Here is a 22,211-nt window from a genome sequence, read left to right on the forward strand (position 1 = left end):
TTTAAATGAGATATCTGAATCATTATGTTGAATTTGATTTAGGTAAGAACCTCCCTTTTTGGAGGAAGCCTTTGAAAACAATCTGTAGGAATTACTGCCCCACATCTGTGCCCAGTGTGTTTCAGCACCGAGGGGTGAAATATCACCAGGAGGGGAGGACGTGCCCAAATATTCCATGGTGGGGGAAAAAAAGGGAAAAACCAGAGTGCTGAGAAGTGGAAGGTGAGGAGAGCTTGCTCTTTTCTGCGTGGTAATTGTGCAGGGGTGCTTCCGAGTGGAAGCACTTTGCAGCTGGAATTTTGTGTCAGGTTTGTGGAGGCCTTTAAGTGCAGCGCTTTTCCCACCTTTGTCAATTCTTTGCTAAAATGATGTGTCAGAATGCCAGAGAACCACATGTTTTCTGTGTTTTCTGCAAAAAGCTCCTTCTCCTGTGCTCCTCTGTCCATTTAGCAGGAGCCATGTGCAGGGAGGGCACCCATCAGCTGCAGGGCAGAAAGGACGTGGCCTCACACCTGGCCTTCCTCCCCCCTTACAGCAGGCAACAATTTGAAATTTCCAGTGCAAAAGGAGAAATAAATGGATTATCATTTGAAAACCTGCCAATTTTTAGAGGGAAGGTAAAGAATGAATGCAGCCAGTTTTAAGGGAGATAAATTTCCTTAATGGAGGAGAATAGCAAATATTCCTTTTATTTGAACAGGCCAGCAGGGCTGACCTGGTTTCTTTCTGCAGCTCGGGGTGTGTATTTTTGTGTCTCACATTAGGGAAATGGCAGAAAATGGGAGAGGCTTTCCTTCATGTAGAGAGTTCTTCAACACAAACTGGGTAATTCTCTTTTTCCTCTCTTGCTGTACCCAGTTTATCTTCCTGGAAAATCAGTGCTTTTCCCATTCCTCATAATGAAACAGGTTCTGAAGAAACAGATGGGGAGGTTTGAATTTAAATCATGTCTTAATGACTTCTAAAGGCTAATTATGAAGACAATACTTTGGAAGCAAAGATAGAAATCTTTTTTCACTTTCCTTCTGTCCTTCAGTGTCTGTTGTTGGAAAACCAAGTCAGCCACTCTTTCACATAGTTTACAAACAGCTTAAAATGAAAAAAAATTAAAGCTACTGTGGAACCCCAGCCTGGTCTGAGTTTGCTGTTGAGGTGTAAGAACAAGGGAGCAGTTAAAATCCTTTATCAAGGAAATGTGCTGTGATTTTGATATTTACTTGCCTTTATAGAATAATAAGTGGAAGACCTTAGTCTGTTTACAGAATACTTCTGTCGAAAACCAATAATACTGTCACTTTCTATTCCCAAGGAACATTGATGTCATCCCCTTGCCCCATTTCCAGCCACCTGTGAGGTGACACTGGAAGCCCCTGGAAGTGGAACATTTTGCAATAGTTTCATCTGAAGAGATATTCTGTGATTTTCCCCTTGAACTCCTGCAGCTGCCAGTGGCATTATAAACTCACATGCCATTATAGACATTAGATATGCCATTATCATTTTCCACTTAGGAAGGATGGCAAGTAATTCTCTATTTTTTCCTTTCATCTGTTGCTGCATTTGGAGCCCTCTGTATTTCCTTGCAGTCACTGATGTTTGTTTGGCTGCACAGCAGAATTTCAGGGAACCTGCCAATAAAATCCCCATTTTCTTGTTATGCAAAAAGGCCACTTAGTAGGAAAGGGGTGGAAATTGGTGTTTGAATTGGTCAGAACCAACAGCAAGTTTGGGTGTAGCCACAGAACAGGCGTGGACCTGGCACTGGGGAATATGGAATTGTTTTCCTCATCTGTCTCTGACCTGGTGGGATTTCCTTTGCCTCAGTTATTTTAGATGTATAATGAAAATAACTAAAATAACTGTCCTGTTGTCTTTGCAGAACTGAGAACTGGCTTGGAAGTATGGTGGAAAGACCAAATACTAGAAGCAGTAGTTTAAATAAATCATTGTATATCTAATTCATAGAACAGATGAAATAGAGATGGGGAAAGGTGAAAAATTCAGTAATTTGATGCTGAATTCACAGCAGTTTTACATTTCTGTGGATACTTGGTCTTTATTATAGTTACTACCTCCAGTCAGTCTCCTTTTTTTTTTTTTTTTTTTTTTTTTATTTTTACCTTCTCACAGATTCTTAACACATTCTTTCATTTGTGGGACTGTGTTCCCTAAAAGCTGATGGACTCTGGAAAAATATTGATGTTCTGACAGCAGCAGCCCAGCTTTTGAAACACAGATGATATTGTCCTAGTCTGCAGGAAATAAATACACTGCACAAGAGTTCACTGAGAAATTCAATCATGAAAAAAAAAGGGATTTGGTTCTGAACTTGAATAAAAAAGAGGTTGTTCTTTGTAAAAGTTGAGCAGGAAAAGAAATAATCAGACACGGGAGCATGTCAGAACAAGGTGGAACGTCACAGAAGGTGAGCAGACTGACAAATTAATGTCAAGAACAAAACTCAAGCCAAGAAGAGGCTGAGGAAGGAAATAAAAGTCCTCCAGTAGTTCTTAGATCAGTCAGAAAACTCTAAAAACTCACCTCGAATAAATAAATGTTCTGATTTGAAAAAAAAGAAAAAAAAATTCCCGTTTTAGGGTTTTTGGGAAAACCCCAATTTTAGTTTTTTTTTCTAAAAGAAATTAATCTCAAAGTTGTATTATTTATACTTTATTTTTGTCAGGAAGCTAATTAGTTTCCTCCAAGCCAAAAGCATTCCCAGGCAATGCCAACCACAGCCAGGGGAAATCTCCTTTGGGGTTTGTTTAACAGGAGCTCAGTGTTGAAGAGGTCAAAGGCAGCACTTCACTGGAGTGGAGTGGCAGTGCAGGGGTGCTCCCAAAATCTGGGAACAGAGCAGGAGAATCTCTGAGTGTGGAAGGATGGAAAGGGCTGATGCTGCACTGGCTGTAGATGTGTTTTTTTTGTTTGTTTGTTTCCTTTTCCCTGCATCCCATATTTTGGGGTCTGGGTGTGGAGGTGACCCCAGGAGTGTAAAATCCTCATTTCCCAGCCCTGCAGCCAAAGAAGTCCAGATGTGTTGGTTTTGCTTCTCAAGGGTGTTTATTTTCCCTTCTCCAGAACATTCTCCCTCTGCCCTGCTGAGCTCTGGCCAGCAGCTCGGCCATGGCATTCTGTCTGCCCTCAGGGGGTGTTTGCATTTTATACCAAAAACTGCCTGTGCCATGTTTGCAATAACGTGCCAGTATCTGTCATTTATGATGGGCAGTGTGTCTGTGCCTCAAAGCAACAGAAAAGTGTCACCAGCACAGCAAGGCATGGAGGGCAAGGAGAAGGAGAAGAAGGTCAGGACATGCCCAGATCTCTCCATCTTGTCCCCTTGAACCCCATTCTAAAAACCCCAAAATTCTGCTTTTTCACCCTGTGTTAATTCAAATATCACACTACTCAAACCCTTGTGGTTTGTAATTCCTCACTCAGAGTTGGCAGCTTTTTCCATGGGCTAAAATGGAAGCCACAGGTGTTTGTGACTTGGTGCCAAGGTCTCTGAGCCTCTGCAGGGTCTGGGGCAGCCAGGGGGATGTGCTGGGTCCCACACCCATACAGAAGTAGGAAACTTTATGAAGTGAAGCAGAGACAAGGTGCATCAAATGTGAGTCTGTGTGATCATGCAGGGGTGTAAATTTTAACTCCTGGTGAAAGAACCAACAGCTGTGCGTGGGTACTGACTGTTTATAGTTTGGAAAGCATGGAGGGATAAAGATCCTCTCCCCTAATTCTTGACTTCAAGTATAAAGAGACATCTGAGCCCTCTAATAGGCAATGGGGAGAGATAAATCTTCCTGAGTGTCTCTGGTGCTGTCCTGCACTTCTCAAATCCAGTAAATGTGCATCCTGCTCTGGCCAGTGTTTGGTGCTGAGGGGGAAGATATAAACCCATTTCTTCTGCCCCCTGTCTAGTGCCTGCTGGGCAGCTGTCTCCTCTCAGATCTCAGAGGATTTTTCTCAGTGTCTTTGTTGCTTTTCCATGGACCTTTTCCTGCTCATAAATAGGTTTTCCTATTACTGGGCAGGGCTGAAGGGAAGGAGGCAGGGGGAGAAGCACGCTCCCTCCGTGCTGCTGCTCCTGCACCATGTTGGGATGCGGTGTAGACACGCTGCAATTAATTTGTGCATCCTTCTATAGCATTAAGCAGCTGTTCTTCCAGAAGGACATGGATTTCTGCCCAGGTAGTGCTCGTGGAAGAAGACGAGCACACAGATTGCGGCGCTGAACTCACGTGCTGCACAACCTTATGTTTCAGTGGCTGCAGCTTTGCACTTGTGAAACGGAAGCCTCTTCAAGCCACTGAGTTGCCAGCTCTCCCATTGCACCAGTGGCAGAGAATTCCCTCTAAAAACCCTCCCTCCATCCCAGTCTGAAAGAAATTGTCAAGAGAAGAAAAAGAGTTAGAGAAGTGTCTGAAGGAAACTTTTCCAAATGGCCGTCCCTGATGTCGTTAAATATTATTAAGTCTGTGGGACAAACATACAGAGCCAGAAAATTGTATCTTTGACTGCTGATGGTACTCAAGTGGATCTGATAATTATGTTCCACGGCAAGACATTTCTCCTTAGACCGCTCGGCGGAGAAAACAATGCCTTCGAGGAATGTTCAGATTAATTATTTCATGGCCATTTGGAAACAATCATTAGTGTATCAGTTTGTACACTCACTGCTCTCGAGTAGAGAACTCTGCCCATTTTGTGTCCACTTGCAGGGGGATATTGTTTGATTTCAGTCAGAGGGGAGCCACAATTTTATTAAGTCAGAACATGATTTTGTTTCCCTGGAACAAACAGGGAGAAAACAATATCTTTAAATGAACTGCGAAACTCTAAATATGCTTTAAAATGGTTCCCAGTCACCCGCTGTGGAGATGGACTGGCTTGAGCGTGTCAGGAGAGCGTCCGGATCCTGCACAGATTTCTGAATACAGCAAAAATTCCAGTGTGAATGGCTGGCAGAGTTTCCCAGACTTTCAGGCTGACTTTAGGCCATGTGTTTGTTGGCTGAAACACGAGTCAGGGGCTCTTGCTGCCTGTCCTCTCTGCAGACATTTAAAATCAGGGACACAATAGTTGCTCCCCAGCTCCTCCAGCCCCAGGTGTGCACTTGAGAGCGACGGTGTCACAAAGCAGGGTTTGGACATGATGTGCTGAGGAGAAATAACCTGAGCCCAGGCTCAGGAAAAGGCTTTTGCTCATGCAGAAGGCACAGTGGAATCTGCCTGACAGGTTGCAATTACTTCTGCCAAGTGCACCAGGCTGTGTTCTGAACCTTTGCTTAATGGGGGCAGATCTGCTCTGAGTTATGAAAAAAAATAAAAAACCCAAACTGCCTCAGGTCACAGAAATGACAGTCTCTGTGTGTCTAATCAGGTTTCACCTTCAGCAGCAGGTTTTTCTTGTTCATCCTACATAAACCTCAAAATGAGCTGAATTTCCTTTGTGAAAAAACATGAAATGGAGTAAATCTCAGCTTTAGTTTCCATGAACTCCAAGACAGAGTTCCCCCTCCCGCTGGCTCTGTGTGCCAGGTACACTCTGCTAAGATCAGAGCTTCCTTCAGTGTCTCCATGGCAAAAAGACAAGTTCTGAAATGAGACTCTGCTTTGGAGTCTCTGGATCGTGCTTTTTTGCGCTGAAGCAAATTGTTTTTGCAGCACCGATACACATCTAGAATAATATTCAATTAGGCTAATGGCTGCTGCTTCCATTGTTCGGTGAGAAGCAGTGATTAGGGAGCTCTGAGTAAGGTTCAAGCTGCAGCAACTCCTGCTGCAGAACACCTGCACCTGCCTGTCCTTCCTTGGTGTGGATTTCTCTCGGGGGTTCCTAGGTCAGGGTGACCCCAGGAGAGATCAGAAAGAGTCTGTGCTTCCCTTAGCCCAAGCACAGCCAAAGGAGGAGCCTGGAATGCTTCTGATTGTGCTTTCAAGGTTGTTTATTTCTTATTTTCTATCATATTTTCTCTCTGACCTGCTGAGGTCTGCCTAGTTCAGAAGCCATGGCAGTCTGCCTTGAGTCCTGGGCAGCTCCCCATTTTATACCAAAAACTGCCTGTGCCATGTTTGCAATAACGTGCCAATATCTGTCATTTATGTTGGACAGTGTGTCTGTGCCTCAAACCAACAGAAAAGTGTCACCAGCACAGCAAGGCATGGAGGGCAAGGAGAAGGAGAAGAAGGTCAGGACATGACCAATCCCTCCATCTTGTCCCCTTTGAACCCCATTCTAAAAACCCCAAAATTCTACTTTTTCACCCTGTGTTAATTCAAATATCACACTGCTCAAACCCTTGTGGTTTGTAATTCCTCACTCAGAGTTGGCAGCTTTTTCCATGGGCTAAAATGGAAGCCACAGGTGTTTGTGACTTGGTGCCAAGGTCTCTGAGCCCCTGCAGGGTCTGGGGCAGCCAGAGGATGTGCTGGGTCCCACACTCAGCCACCCCACAGATAATGAAACCTCTGAAACCTCCGTGCAGGAAAACAAGAAGAATGAGGATGACCTTTGGCTGGGCTTTGTGATTGTCCATCTGGCCAAACTGACCCCTCTAGCAGGCAGGAGGGAACAGCCAGAGCAGGGGAGTGAATGCTGGAGGGAGTGGGAATATCTGAGAACTTGGGAAATGAGTGATTCCACCACTGGCTGCACTGAAATGATGTTTGCAGAGTAAGGAAGTAGCTGAATTCCCTTTAGTAGGAGGGAGGAAGGAAAGGAAATGAGGAAGGAAAAAAGGTCAAAGAAAAGAATCTCTTTGCATGGTTGTTTACATTTTCTAATCTTTCATAAACACATAATCCCAGTTGTTTGTTCTTGCCTTTGGGTGACTGAATGGTATATCTTACCTGATAGAATGGAGGAAAATGGAGTTTTCTCACACCCAGGCTTCATTAATATGTATTGGAAACCTAAAACGGTATTCAGCCACGAGGGGGGAAAAGTACAGAATTGCTGTGGATTATAATAATTTCAGCAAAGCATCTAATTTATATATTAAGCTTGCTTAATGGATTTATATTGCCTTGCTCTTTGATCTGAAGCAAAAGGTGGTGAATAATTTATCAAATAAAAAACCCTCCCCTAGCCCAGCCCACACGTCACAATCTGCCCTGTAATTTACATTTTTTAAGAGATGCCGTTTCCAGGCAGAAGAACTGGTTCCTAAAAGACTCCTTCTAATATTACAAATGTATTTTCGTGAGCTACACTCTGGGGAAAGAAATAATAATGAAGGAATGCAATTCTACAGACAAATGTTCCAGCTCTCTGCCTTCCTCACTAAAGACAGTCATTTCAGCTGAATGCCAAAAGGCATTTAACTGTAGCATTTGTCAGTGGAATAGGGTTGGCTTTAGGTTTCCCTCCTGATTTACAATTGAGTGTTTATTGGGTTTAGTGTAGTGTAGCATGTTTTGTTAACCTCTAGAAAAACGCAGGCAGCTGGTGCATTAATCACAGGGATGATACCTGTCAGGGGAGCCCGGGCTCTGGGGAAGGATTCTGGCTGCTCCCAGGGGCAGCAATCAGCAGGGCTGACCTGAGCCCAGCTCCTGAGGTGCTTTCTTGTGACATGGGCAATGGATTTCTCCACGTCTTCATTTTTCAACCAAAATAGGGTGGAAGTGCTGCATGGTGCAGGGAGCTGCGTGAGCTGCCATCAGCACCTGCCTAAGGAGCATTTGGGTCACTGTTTGGGTGGTGTGAAAAGCACAATTATTGGGAACTCCGTGCCTGGAGCTGCTCAGCTGATTTGTGCCCACCCATGGGAGTGACTCTGATGTACTAAAAAACATGGATATTGATCTAGTACCGATAGCCAACTGTGAGGGACCAAAACTCTCTAACAGTTTAATGTTAGAAAGTGTGTGTTTATTGTGTTTATTGTGTGTGGGACAGCTGCCAAATCCACACCGCGGCTTCCAGGTGATTACGGAGTCTTTTTATCCATACAAGTATTGAATACCCAAAATAAAAATCCATATTCATCATTTTGTACATCCCATTCCTCACTTCATATGGTGATAATTTCAAAATCTATTCAGCATGAAGTTTGTTCCTTGGAATGGGTCGGTGTCCCTTGCATGGGGAGGGGTCCCAAAATGAGGACGTCAATGAAATCTTCCTCCTTCTGACCTTTCTACCTTTTCAATGCAAATATGAAAATGAACTCTTGGTAGAACTCCCCTTCCTTGTCTTCAGTTGGTTTCAGAACAGAGGAGGCCACAATTGTCTTATGTTCCTAAAAGCTCTTTGTCAGTTTGTGTATTCTTCATTATAAACCCAGCTAACTAAACATTGTGCTGACAAGCAATCTGTTATTCGTTAACTACTAACTGTTAACTTCATCAAGGCCTACTCATTTATTTTATTTAACTCTAGTAAGGCTTATTTCTCACTAAAATCTTGGCTCCACTTAAATCTCTAAATTCTTTAAAATTTACGTTTCAACTCCTCAGCAGTCCCAGCTCCTGGTTGCATCCCCAGGTGACAGCAGTGCTTGCAGCCACAGCTCTCTCATGGCTCCTGACACATCTCCCATTCACTTTTCCTCCACCTTTGTCCAAACCCAACACTTGTCAAACATTTACTACGCTGTGTGCAGTGTTTATTCATATTTAAATAAAGCCATTATCCCGGCCGTGAGTTCCAGTAGTTTTCAGCTCTTCCTCTTGAGTATTTCTCTCAGTAGTGCCATCTAATCAGCTTTAGGTTTTAATTAAACAGCTGTCATTTGCTTCCTAGTTCTGTTGCGACCTGATGTTGTATTAAATTTTAATTTAGCCTGGGCTGCATGAGAAGTAGATTCCTTCAGACAACAAAGAAATGCTATTAGCAGGTTACAGTTGTAATTAAGAAGAGCTCTGCTGAAGTGTTAATGCATTCAGGTGCAGATAGCTGCAGATAAACACACACAATAATAATAATTATTATTATTATTCAGGGATGGAACCTATGATATGAATGTGTAGCTTCCACCCAGGCTGCTGAGCTGAAGGAGTTGGTCAAGATCTGACCTCAGCAAAAGAAATGGGAAAGGATTCCCAGTTTTTCTTTGGGGACCTTGCAGTGCCCACAGCTGGAGGATGGTGCTGGTGGTCCCTGGGTGTTGGTGCTGATGTTTCACTGTGCCCTGTGGAGTCACACACGATTTCCCACCTAAATCAGCACAGTGTACATTGTACATCCCCTCTGTACATTGCAGATGCTGTCAGAAATCACCAGCACAGGGAGCTGAAGTTCAGCAGCAGTTTTTTAGGAGTTCTTTTCCTGCAGGAAACTCTACCATGGAAATGCAAACCAAGCTTTACAGAATTTCGATAAAATGTTATGACTTGTTGAATAAGCACTAAAAAGTCTGTTTATAAATCTACTGGACAGTGAATTAGTTCCTATTTCTTCCTCAGAGGAAATATATTTTTGCAGTCTATAAATAGCCAGCTCTTAAGGCCTTTACACAGCCCATTATATTTGTGTAAGACTCGCTGCAGGCATCAGGCAGCTGAGATATTGATTTCTCTGGTGGAAGTGCTTACAGAGAAGTGCAGGGCTGGTGAGGCTGCACCAGCTAATTAGCACGGAGGGCTCCTGTGTGTGCTGGAAGCAGGGGAAGTTCAGGACAGGTCTGCTGCTTGAGCTTGTCCCACGCTCATCTTTTCTGGAAGGAATGCAAATGCCTTTATAAACTTCACCTTGTCCTTCAGTGCACCAAAGTCTGAGTGCAGCTTTGGCAGCTAAAGAGCTCTTAGGCTTCGAAAGGGGCTGGAGGCTTTGCCACGGGATGGTCAACAGCCAGGTGATGGAACAAACAGCACAAAAAGCAAACAGAGACGGGTCAGGCCTGCTGAGGAGCTGTTCCAAGCCACCAGGTGCAGAGAGCCCTTTAATCCCGACTCAGGAGAGGTTAATCCTGACTCCCTGGTGCTTTGATCAGCTGTGATGGACACAAGCTGCCTGCCTGACCTGGAGCAGTTCATGGCTGTCCTAACAGAGAGCTGGGAAGTGGAATTTGTTGTGTGCTCATTGTTTGTGACCTTGGCCAAAATAGATTTGCCCCAGATGCGTTGAAGAAGATCATCTATTGTTGGAGAGTGTTGGAGAATTGCTCTTCATGAGCCATTTGACCCAGGACCACCAGGCCTTCATCAAATGTCTGCTCTTTCAGGGCTCAGGATATATGGGATGTTTGCGGTGGTGAAATCTAACTACCTCTTCTCTGACTTGTGGATGAATTACCTCCAGTTTCTCTTTGCTGTCTTATAAAACCTTTTTCCATCTGAGGTGCACCTAAGTGCTGTCTTTCACCTGGCAGTGCATTTTCTCCTCAGCCTTGTTCAAATCTCAGTCTTTGTAAAGGATTTTCAGTTGTTTTTTTCACACTTCCACTTCTGTCACATACTTCTCTCTTTGTCTGTGTCCCTCTCTCCTGCCTGGCAGCTGGTTATAAATGAGCCCGTTCAGCAGAAACAAAAACTAGAGAGTCATTTACTGTGTAAAACATCTGGTTTGTGCCTCGCAGAGAACAGAACAAAGCCTGTACTTATTTCCTGAGGTGTTATTCCGCAAAGCCTCTCTGCTCGGGATGACTCTTAAATCACACTGAGGTCTGAGCGTGGAGCTGAGCACGTCCTTTCAGCGCTGCTCTGATCAGAAATGGACTCCAGCCTGTGCTGGATGCTGTTCTGGCTGCCCATAAACCTCTTGTAGGCTCTCAGAGGTGGCTGGCACTGCTGTTATTAGTGCTGCAGCTCATTTAATTCAGGGCGCTTTTTGCACAAGGTTCCGAATATTGATTAATAATACATCTTAGTTGCAAGTATTTATTGGTCTTCTCCAGCTGTCCTTAGCTTGTGGTCAATGCCCATTATTCTCTATCAATCTAGCCAGCAGCCAGAGCAAATGATAGTGAATATATCTCCCTATGCAAGCTGCCATCAAATTTTTCACTAAAATCCATTCCTTCTTCCACCAATTCTAATAATGGAATTTAAAGTTAGATTAGTTTGAAGCAACTTTTTTTTTTTTTTTCCCCCCAACTGGCAAGCAATTAGTTTTATGGAAGTTGAGAAATGAAAAGGGGATTGAGTCAGTGCAGTATTTCCTATCTCAGGCTTTTTGAGGGGCCCGGAATGAATCCCTGTGAAATCCCAGATCATTCCTTGCCCCACTTGTGTGTCAACTTTTGGGCTGGCAGTCAGCGCTGCTTCTGCAGAGGCTGTTCCCCTCAGCCTGGACCTGCTTATGCCAGGCAGGGCCTCTGTAGCAACTCATTTGGAGTAATTCATCAAAGTGAGGCAGAGAGGAAGGCTGTGTAATGGAGTCATTAGAGTGCCAGCACTGTGAATTCATCAGGATTGCAGATAAACATGGTTAAGCGTCTCTAGGTGGGATTTGGATGGGGAAAGACTAAAAAAATTGCATATGGATGCATAGCTTTTCTCCTAATGTATTTATGGAAATAAATGGTCGGTTCACAGCAGAGTTAGCTGGAACAGGAAGAAATGTTATGATGGTGGAGAATCACCTCCCAGACCCCTGGAAAGGGGTGGGAGGAGCTGCTGATGCCCTGGGGATCCTACTGAGCAGTCAGTGCTGTGTTACATGTACCATTGCCCTCAAATGGTGCTAACTTTTTTGATTTTTTTCCCCCCGCAACTGGCAAGCAATTAGTTTTATGGAAGTTGAAAAATGAAAAGGGGATTGATTCAGTAGGCAGTATTTCCTATCTCAGGCTTTTTGAGGGGCCTGGAATGAATCCCTGTAAATGGGCTCAGAAGGAGTAAACCCACGTTTGCCAGACCCAGGGCTTGGTGCTCCTGATGCAGCTTTTCCTTGGAAAGTTACTGGAAGGGTGATGCAAGGGGGGGGCCCATCCTGTGCCTGTCGCTGTCACGACCCCGGTGACATTCTCCTGGTGTTGTGCTGCTCTAACACTCATCCTGTGTTTGTGTGTGCACCCAGGACACAGAAATCCTCAACACAGCCATCCTCACGGGCAGGACGGTGGCTGTGCCAGTCAAGGTGGTCGCTGTGCAGGAGGACGGGGCCGTGGTCGACGTCTCGGACTCCACCGAGTGCAGATCCGCCGATGAGGACGTCGTAAAGGTGAGGCACCACACGAGTTGGTGGCTTTGTTCCTCCTCCAGCACCTCCACACTGGGCTTTTGTGACAAGCACGTTCTTCTCTCTCTCAGGATTTTCTCATTGAGGTGCACAGAGAGAAGAAAGAGAAAACAATTTCTATTTCTGCTCCTTGTTTTCCCATGTGGAATGTGTGTGGAGAATTGTTTCCCTGGGGTGATGCTCGGTTGGATTCTGGTGAGGATTGTTTGAGCCTGGTGGCCAATCCAACCCACCTGGGGCTGGGCTCAGAGAGGGTCAGGAGTTGGGAGTGAGTTAGATAAGGTAGTTAGAAAAAGTAGGTTTGTAGTTTTAGTATCTCCTTTAAATAGTATATTAATATATTACAGTATAGTTATAATAAAGAAATCATTCAGCCTTCTGAACTGGAGTCAGACATCAGCAATTCTTCCCCCTGGTTTCTCCTGATTTAAAACAGGATTTTCCATCAGCCGTTCCCCAGTGCTGCCCTGGTGGTGAGGAGGGAGCTCCCAGAGGTGCTGCAGGGTCCTGTGGCTGCTCAGAGCTGCCCAGGTGTTCCTCTGCCTCATTCTGACGTGGCTGATGGATCCCATGGAGGGGTCTCTGTTCCTCTGGGCGGGTCCCTGTCCATGGTTCCACAGCAATAATGCAGAATATTGGCTCAGGGGGCAGGAAGTTTCCTTCATGCTCTGGCTGCATCGCCAGCCAAGAGTTTCTTATAATGAACTTATATTCTTCTAATCCTGAACTGTACCAACACCCGGAGGAAAGTAACACAAATAGAAAATAACAACCGTATTGCAAAAATAGTCTTAAAATGAGAGCTGCAAGCTTTTAAACAATATTGTGCTATGTTTTAGTGGTTTTTTTTAAAATATTATGTTCAGGTGGTTTTGTGTCCCTGACATTGTGATGAAAATTGTGTTGTGACTTTATCAAGACTCTGCCTGCCTGACTTCTGACACCGTTGCATAGCTTCCAGTTTTTAGCTCATTATACTAATACTAATACTAATACTAATACTAATACTAATACTAATACTAATTATTATTATTATTATTATTATTATTATTATTATTATTATTACTACTTTTAGACATAAAAGAGGTGCTCTTGAATATCTTAAATAGATTCATTTGTTTTATTATGTTGTTTGGGGGTGTTCTTGTTTCAGATGAACTTATAAATGAACTACAGGGAATTCTGTACAGGGTGGGGTTTCTTGGTATTTTTTATGGGTTCCATATTTTCCCTTAGGTATCAGGGCAAAAAAAAGATCCCATTTTCTTTTTCTGGAAACCAAATTTCTTTAAAGGTCCTTACAACAGGAACATGGATAAATATCTTTGTTTATGACTAAATTAATTGTCAAAGGAAAAGTCTGCCTTGATAAATGTTGCTATTCTTTATCTTTTTTTCTCTGCGTAGCATACAGCTATTATCTGATTAGTGAGTATTGTTTATCAGTTGATAAACATGAACAATGAATTGTAGATTATAAACTCAAGCATCGAGTTGTACATCATCAACATATTGCTGGGACTGTCTTGTTTTTGCACTTCAGAAAACCAGATCCAAAAGATGCTGTGTGGGGACTTTTACTTTTATTAATTGAGTTCCTAGGACTTGCTGTCCTTTGAGAATACTGGACTGAACCAGACAGGATTTACAATGGTTTTTTTGAGTTTTTTTGGTAGTGACTTGATATAAATCAGGGCTTCATTTGCCTGCTTTAGGAAATGATTTGGGTCTCAAATCACTGACAGTAGGCAATGCTCCTGGGACCCTCTCCCAGACCTGGTACTCGTCTCTCAAATATTTGGATATAGTGAACAAACCCAAGAGGTTTGAATGTGGTCTTTGTTGAGTTGATATTGCCTTATCCTGGTGGTAGAAATGGGGAGTAATGTTATTTTTGTGAAAATTGCAGCATACTTGCATGATTCCAGTCACCAATTACTGAGACCAAATGCTGTTCAGGCATAATTTTTTAACTGCAAATATATGTATTGGCTGCAAGATTGAATCCATAACAATTAATTAGCTGAGTTAAAATTTAGTACAATGTTTATGTGCCTATATTTTTTCAGAAAAATGCATATTCTGTTTACAGGCCCCTTTGGTAAAGTCAATATTGACTTTGCTTCTGAATTTCTGTTGCCTGTTCCGTATAGGTTGTAGTGCTAAACCCTCTAATGAGAGTTGCCAGGCATTTTGGATCTAATTGCCTTATCTTAAGCTTCTTTTCACTGTTAATTCTGCCTTTATTGTTTCTTTGATGCTGGAGACGTATTCCTATTCTTTTGGGCAGAATAGAGTGTTGCATTCTTAACCTTTTATTTCTGTTTAATAGCTAATGATTTAATAGCCAATTAATGAGATAATTCTTTGATCACTGCTCTAACATCATTATTTTCAGTTAAGACATTTAATTGAAGCCAGATTAAATAAAAACAGGCTTCCACCCAGGCTCTTATGCATTTATACAAAATGTGTTTCTCTGCGTAGTGACCTGATGCTGCTCAGAGACGAGCAAAGAGATAAGAGATGAACAAGAGATTTATTTGTGTGCCAGAGCTGGGAATCTTCCCTGTTCTCAGCCATTTAACAGTTTAACAGCTTCCCAAGGAGAGAATATTTCAGCCCCTTTTTCCAAAGCCTACCTAATTAGTGGTAAATATAATACATAAATATAATAAAACACACAGGGTTTTTTGACCTTGCAGTTTTAGCATATGATCCTCAAAGGATTCTGACAGGTGAACTTGATTTAGTTCATCCCAATCCCTCTTTCCTAGATTTGGACATAAGTCCTACCACTGACCAAATGGAAATTGGAACGGGCTGCCCTCTAAAATATTTGGATAGAAACATTGCTGTAAGTCAGTGAAAGCCTTCTGCTTATTCCATTATTTAAAAGGAACGTTTAATGCTGTTGGCATTTGAGGGAAAAGATTGGCTTTATGATTAAGGCACTGAAATGCTTCTCAGCATTAATTTCCATATCTCTTGCTGATTTCCTGTGTGACTGTGGGTAAATCACTCATTCCCCTTGGAATCTTGCTTCCTTATCTGCTAACAAGGAGAGAAATTCATCCTTCTCCCCTCCTCCACCTGCATTATTTGGTTTCTGAAGCTTCTATTGACTCTGAGTGGCCAAAATCCTCATCTTCACCTCATTCACCTCAGCGGTCTTCTGCAGGGACTCCTCTCTTCCAGGACCTCTGTCCCCGTGTCCTGCTTTTCCTGCAAACCCTAAATAAAATCTGAAAAGAAAGAAATGGTGGAGGCTTGGCAGAAGTTGATTGGAGAAGGTTTATTGAGGAAGGAAATGGACCCGGAGGGGCTTTGGCACAGCAGCCTTTAGTGAGGAGCTGCAGGCAAGGTTCATGCCCTCCACTGGAAAATGCCTCTACGAGCCTGAGCTGCAGCAATTCCACGTGAAGGGAAATTCTGAAACTCTGGAGTCTCAGGGTAGTTGTAAACATCACCATCAGCATCAAATGGAGAAATTCTAACAAGGACACCTTCTTAGCCCAAATGTTTATCTCAGTAGTGCTCAACTGCAAGCGAGACAGCTGCCCAATTAATTCATCCTTCGATTAGTCATAACTCCGTGTCCTTTGCAAGTTACACAGAAAGTGACTGATTGTTCCAATTAATCTCTGCAGTCACTCAATGCCTTACTCCATTAGGACTAATTTAGCCTATATTTTTTTTTTTTTTTGTGGGAGAAAAGGCCCTCAGTAGAACAGCAGGGAGTCAGGGGCCTCCCCTGCCCATTTCTGCCCACACATGAATCAGTAGGAACAGGCTCCCCGTGGCCAGCACAGGCACACGGAACAATGGTGCTCAATAACACCCCGTCAACTCCATCTGGGCCAGAATGTGCCTTCCTTGTTATCTTGCTAGAGGAAAGCTCTTCAATGAATTATTTTCCACCTTTTCATAATTTCCTGTCTAATTATAATGAAAGTCAAATTCAAACCGTTCCTGCCCTCTACTTTTCGAACACAAACCTTATCTTGAACTCTCCATAATTAATGGTAAAACAATAGAAGACCTAATTTTCCTGGCAGCAGCCAGCCAGGCTTTATCTAATATGCAGAAAAAACCAGTGTAACAAAGGCAGAGAGGTAATAGCTGAAATAGATTAAATCTGAGGAGAGTTCTTCCCTCTTCCAGACAAAGCAGATGAATGACTGAGGACCTTATCCAACAGCCCTGGGCACAGAGATCTCCAACCCCAGCACAAAAACTGCAGCAAGGATCCATGGGCAAAAAACAAACAGGGAAATGGAGAGACACTGAGCTTCTCCAATGTAGATGACGCTGAATTTTTGAGAACAATCCCTTGCTGCAGACTCATGGCACATTCTTGGGACAATTTACAGAAAGAAGCGCCCGCCTGGAGTTGTTAACTACAACTATTTATGCAGCAGCTCTGAAAACAAAGCCAGAGCTTGTAATCTGCAACTTCTGCAGCTGCTTTGCCATTAAAGTATGTGATCAAAAATGCAATGGACTTGTACATAAAGCAGAGCCAATCTTGTTCCTCCATCTATCATATTTTTGAGTACCTATCGCAGTATTATCTAACAGCTTTATTTTGTGGTCACTCGTGCAGAAATTACCTTCCTCCACGAGGCCAAACTCTTCCTGGAAGCAGTGAAAATCCTCTCTGCTTGTTTATATGATGGATTTACTTTGGTGCCACTTGGCTCATCACACTGTGAATTTTGAGCTAGATCTTATTTGCTAAGTGATCTTTTTCTTCAGTGGAATGAGTGGTTCAGGATTGGCAGCCCTGCAGACGTGACAGGGGCCAGGCTGGGGCTGTGTGCTGGGAAAGCTTTTGAAGTGTGAGTGTTTAATTTGAGTCCTTCTCCCTGCCCATCCTGTCCTTTTAATCTCACCTGCTCAATTGCAGTGAGGTCAGAGCTGAGGAGTCTTTTTGGGACTGAGGAGTTCTGGTTTTGCTGCTGTCTCTGTCTCAGCAGTGCCAGGGACACTCCTGTCCCAGGAGGATTTATTGGAAAGAAAAAGTTGTCTCATTAAACATCTTGCCTTTTGTATCTGTAGAGAGATATGCCTAAGTTAGGGCAATAATGAATTATCATCGAGCTGTTTGCAATTTATCAAACTTATAAATTAGAGCTTCTTACAATTTCTGGGTATTTTGGACAAAAAGCCCATTCTCGTTGTCCCCATACAGAGTTCATCTTTATGAGTCATTAGGGGTGGGCAGGAGAGCACATCAGACCTCTCTACAATATGTCTGCTGTTGAATTAAGGATTTTGCTCTTTGTTGAAATATCAGAGGTTCTGACATCCAGGTCACCAGATTCTGCTAATTAGTTTTTTAGCTTGACAAAGTATGATCAGAAGAGAGGACCACAGCCACTTACTGCATATTAAAGATTTGAATTAAAATCTTGTTACAACAGGTGGGAATCTATATTGTTTTAGGACTGTGCCAAGCTGAAACTTTGTGTTTGGAGTTCTATTTGCACACAAGCCAGCTCCATGTATGGCAATAACGATACCAACGAGGCAGCACAAAATCACATATTGAGGCATTAATATTCTGTATACAGCACACATTGTACACAGTTTATAGCAAAATATATGTGTGTGCCTTCCTGAAGCTATATTTGAACACACACAGTCTTCAAAGCCAGCTTGAGAAAACAGTGTTTTGTCTGGGAGAAGGATTTGCTCAGAGCAGACCACACCGACATGTGCAATTACACAGATTTCGGCAGAGATGCTTATGGTGTCTTCCAAGGCAGCAGCTGCTACTTCAGAGGAAGAAAACAATTCTATGGCTTAGCATTTGGCTGCTGGGAGAGCAGAAATGCAAAGGGCACAGATCCCAGTCCCGGGAAACAATCATTACCCAAACCACGGCATTGCTTAGGATAAACTCTGAATATTTTATACTAAGAAATGCATGAGTAAATAAATAACTCAGTCCGCGCTCAACAAAGGCAGCAATAAGTAGCTGTTGTTGGGAGAAAATAACAAACATTTACAGTTTTTTTCCTCCAGATTCTGTAGGACATAAACTCTACTTTGTAAACTTCATCCTAGCTGGCCATTTAAATATTCTAATTGCAGCTATGTGACCCTCATGATTCCAAGGCTTTTATACCTCTTGAACTATCATTCTGGCTGGGCAAATTAATTCAGATTCCCGTTGTCATCAAAAGCCCCGGGGCCAGGCTGTGCTCTGAGCTGAAGTCAGGGCAGTGGTGACAGGCACGGGAGGAACAGGGGCACTGCAGAGGGCACGGAGCGCTGGTGGCAGAGGTAAAGCAGCCCTTGGCTGTCAGCTCTGGGTGCCAAAGCCTTTCCCTCTGCCCTCCCTGATGTGGGGCTGGGCAGCACAGGGCTGCAGAGCATCCCAACCATCCCATCCTGAGCCAGAGCAGGGCTTGGGCAGCACCACTTGGGTGAAAATGCACCCACCCCAGTGCCTTCCTTCCTTTTCCAGGTGAAAATGCACCCATCCCCAGTGCCTTCCTTCCTTTTCCAGGGAAAATGCACCCACCCCAGTGCCTTCCTTCCTTTTCCAGGTGAAAATGCACCCACCCCAGTGCCTTCCCTCCTTTTCCAGGGAAAATGCACCCACCCTCAGTGCCTTCCTTCTTTTTCCAGGGGAAAATGCACCCACCCTCAGTGCCTTCCTTCCTTTTCCAGGGAAAATGCACCCACCCTCAGTGCCTTCCTTCCTTTTCCAGGGGAAAATGCACCCACCCCCAGTGCCTTCCTTCCTTTTCCAGGGGAAAATGCACCCACCCCCAGGTGCTTTCCTTTCCAGAGGACTTGCTGCTGAGGTGTTGCAGTACAAACACACAGGACTCAGTTTCTTCATGCAGAAAAGCCAATGCTTCATTCACAAAGCATTATTATATTATAAAGGATATTATATATATTACTATATCCTTTATTATATATTAAAATGATATATATATATCATATATATTACAATATCCTTTATTCTTATTAATAGGAAATATCAGAAGGCACCCTGTTAAATCTAATTGGCTAACAATACACTGAAACTCAGTTTACTCGCTGGTAAAGGGCCTGTGTGTACATCCATCAAATCTCTCTCTATTTTTGGTTAGTTTACATATTTTCTTCACAGATTCTCGTGGGACATATATTTTGTTATTACAGGTGCAACCTGTTTTTCTTTACAAGAATAGATTGTTCTGCAAACTGATTGTCATTCCTCTGAATTTTTCACATGGGAACTTACAAGCTAGCTGCTAGCTTAGCCCGAGTAGTAGGGCCTGAACCTTATTTTATAAAACCTTTCTTTTATGCTATGTCCACCTGTCTGCAATGCTGAGGCAGCTCAGCAGTGATTTGCAGTGACAACAGCCAAAGCTTTGCATTCCCCGTGCTCCGTGGGTCACAGCTGGGTTTTGAAGGCAGCCTGGGTATTTATTTTTGTGCTTTAGCTCAGCCACACCTGTGTTCTAGTAACGTGTTCCGAGATGCTCTCCCTGGAGATACAGAATTGGAGTTGGGGATGGAGATGAGGAGGCTGACACAGCACCATCAGTTTGGAGTACACTTAATTTATTTGGCAGAGGAAGCACCTACTGCTGACAGTAACCAGCTCCCTTTCTCCTCTGTGGGCAAAGGCAGGCTGTTTCTTGCTAGGTTTTTTGTTATTTCTGATTTTGCATCCTCATTACGTGGAACTGGAATTCAGAGTGAAAAACTAGTTTGGTGTTCTTCATAGGATCAGGAACAGGAGGAGAATTAACAGGTTGGACTGGGATTCTGAGGGGAATGGGAAAACCCAGCCTTAAAGAATAGTACTTAATGCTGGGTTATTGAGTCAGACATCTCACTACAAGAGGATGAAAGAACAAAATGAAGTTATAAGTGGATTTCTTTTTCCATTTGCCTGAAGTATGGTATAGTTGCACTGGGGTGTGGCTTTTCTCTTCTTCTAATTAATTACACACTCTGGAGGGGGATCTCTCAGCTTCAGTTTGAGCAGTGGCTTCAATGGTTAATTAAATGTCAGGATTTAGCATTTTGTTTTGTGTTGTCAATTATTAAGGTCTGATTTATACTCATGGCACTGTACCAAGACATTTACTCCCACATCTAAGACTTCTTGAATTGCTGGAGTTGTTTGTGTGAGTTGAGCCAGGCTGTTGGAGAATGGTCCAGGTATATCTTTTAAAATATCAGAAGTGTTAAGCAATTAAACTTTAAAATTTGCACGTGTTCAGCAAGAAGTTGAGGGGCAGAATTAAAACTCTATGACGCCTGGCTGGGGAATTAAGCAGCTTTGCACCGAATTAACTGTGAAAATGAATCACTTTTTGTTAATATTAAGTTGCTGAGTTTTACTCCTTTGATGAATTCCTCCCGAGGAAAAGCACTGGAAGTGCTCCATGGCTCCAGAACAAGTGGACATTGTGCTTGTGCTCAGTGAGAGCAGTCAGTTCCAGGAACAGCAGCAGCCTCCGTGCCCCGGTGCTCCAGGCTCTGATCTGCTCCAACATCTGCTCCAGCTCCGCTCACCACCCAACGGCAAAAACTGGCTTTCATTTCAAAATACGGAACTTTAGACTCAACCCCAAACATGAGGTCCAAAACCAGAGTCTGGCAGCAAAGGGGGAGGCAAAAAGTGCTGGTGCATCCAAGGCCATAGGTGTGGATGTGGATGTGGAGCCTGCTGGGCGGCAGGATGAGATCTCCCAAATCCCTTGTGAGCCAGAGGGGATAATGAGCAGAGGGGCCTGAAATGGGGCAAGTGTCAGCAAGAGGCTGAGAAATGAGCATTTCTCTTCTTGGCACGGGTCTGGGCATTTGTGGGAATCCAGGGCTTCCCTCTGGCTGCCCTGGCAGGTCTGGGACCCCGGCAGGGGTCAGGAACCCATGGGCAGAGCCCCCAGAGACACTGGCTGTGATCTCTGGCCATGGAAAAGAGTTTTCAATCTTACAGGATTAATTAACAGCTCTGAGTGTTTGATATGAGTCATAATTAAGTGTGGCACGGGTGCAAAAGTAAAATTTTAGGATTCTAGATGAGGGGTCCAAAGGGGACAAGATGGAGGAAATTGGGTGTGTCTTGTCCTTTTTCTCCTTCTTCATGCCCTCCATGTCTCACTGTGGTGTTGGCATTTTTCTGTTGGTTCAGGCTGGGGACACACTGTCCAACGTAGGTGACAGATATTGGCACGTTCTTGTAAATGCAGCCCAGGGAGTTTCTGGTATTGAATGTTTGTCACATCCCACTGAGGGCAGAGCCCCACACGCTGCCCTGCAGGACAGAGCTGGGCAGGGCAGCAGAACATGTGAGAGATAAACAGAATAAACAACCTGGAAACAGCACAGACCAATGATGGCTTTGATTTGGCAGTGGGGCTGACAAAAACTTTCTGCAATCTCAAAATCATCTCAATAGCACATATTCCCACAGGCATTTATTCGATGGATTTTTCGCAGGGTGGCTGCAGCGTGCTCAGCCCTGCAGCGTGCCAGGGCTGTGCAGGCAGTGCCACCCTGCAGCTGTGCCCTGCAGCTGCACGGGAGCCCCACGGGGCTGGCTGCAGCACGGGCATCAGGGAGCTCAGCCTGGCTCAGCTCCTTGTGCAAACACCCAGGGCAGCAGCAGAACAGGGATGCAGGAGATTGCAGGGCTGCCAGCAAGGGCACTCCTTTGTGTGACAGGCATTGTCACAAGGAGGAGTTCCCAGCAGGAAGTGCTGGCTCCTATTTATATTGTTTATTTATTTGCTCTTTTCCAATTGCTGCTTCTGAGATTATTGTTAGGATTTAATTTGCAATCCCCCTCTGGTGGCTCTAGGGTTTCCTTCTGGAAACACAAGAGGAAATACTTAAGACACAGTTCTTCCTTAGATCTCTTACAATCAGCATTATGCACTGCAGAGCCAAATTAATGTATGCCCTTCCTTATTGTTTCCCTTCTTAATTCATTTCTTTCCATAAAGACTCAGCAAGCACCAATTTTCCAAGTGAGTTTTTAATCGCCTGAGCTCAGCGTGATTACTGTCTCACAATCTAGTTGCCATTTGATGCAATCAGTATTTCAGAATACAATAATCTTT

General features: G+C 43.8%; 1 protein-coding gene across 2 annotated transcripts in view; it reads left to right on the forward strand.

Annotated features, from left to right (window-relative positions):
- TMEM132B (transmembrane protein 132B) overlaps positions 1–22,211 on the forward strand; it is a 228,985-nt gene that overhangs the window by 174,689 nt on the left and 32,085 nt on the right. For both annotated transcript variants that reach the window (XM_085593384.1, XM_031506201.3), the window contains one exon: positions 11,965–12,108. In XM_085593384.1, the coding sequence (XP_085449510.1) occupies positions 11,965–12,108 (144 nt within the window). The remainder of the gene's footprint in view (positions 1–11,964; positions 12,109–22,211) is intronic.

Source organism: Lonchura striata, chromosome 15 (genome assembly GCF_050655825.1).
Source record: "Lonchura striata isolate lonStrDom1 chromosome 15, ASM5065582v1, whole genome shotgun sequence".
NCBI classification, from domain to species: domain Eukaryota; kingdom Metazoa; phylum Chordata; class Aves; order Passeriformes; family Estrildidae; genus Lonchura; species Lonchura striata.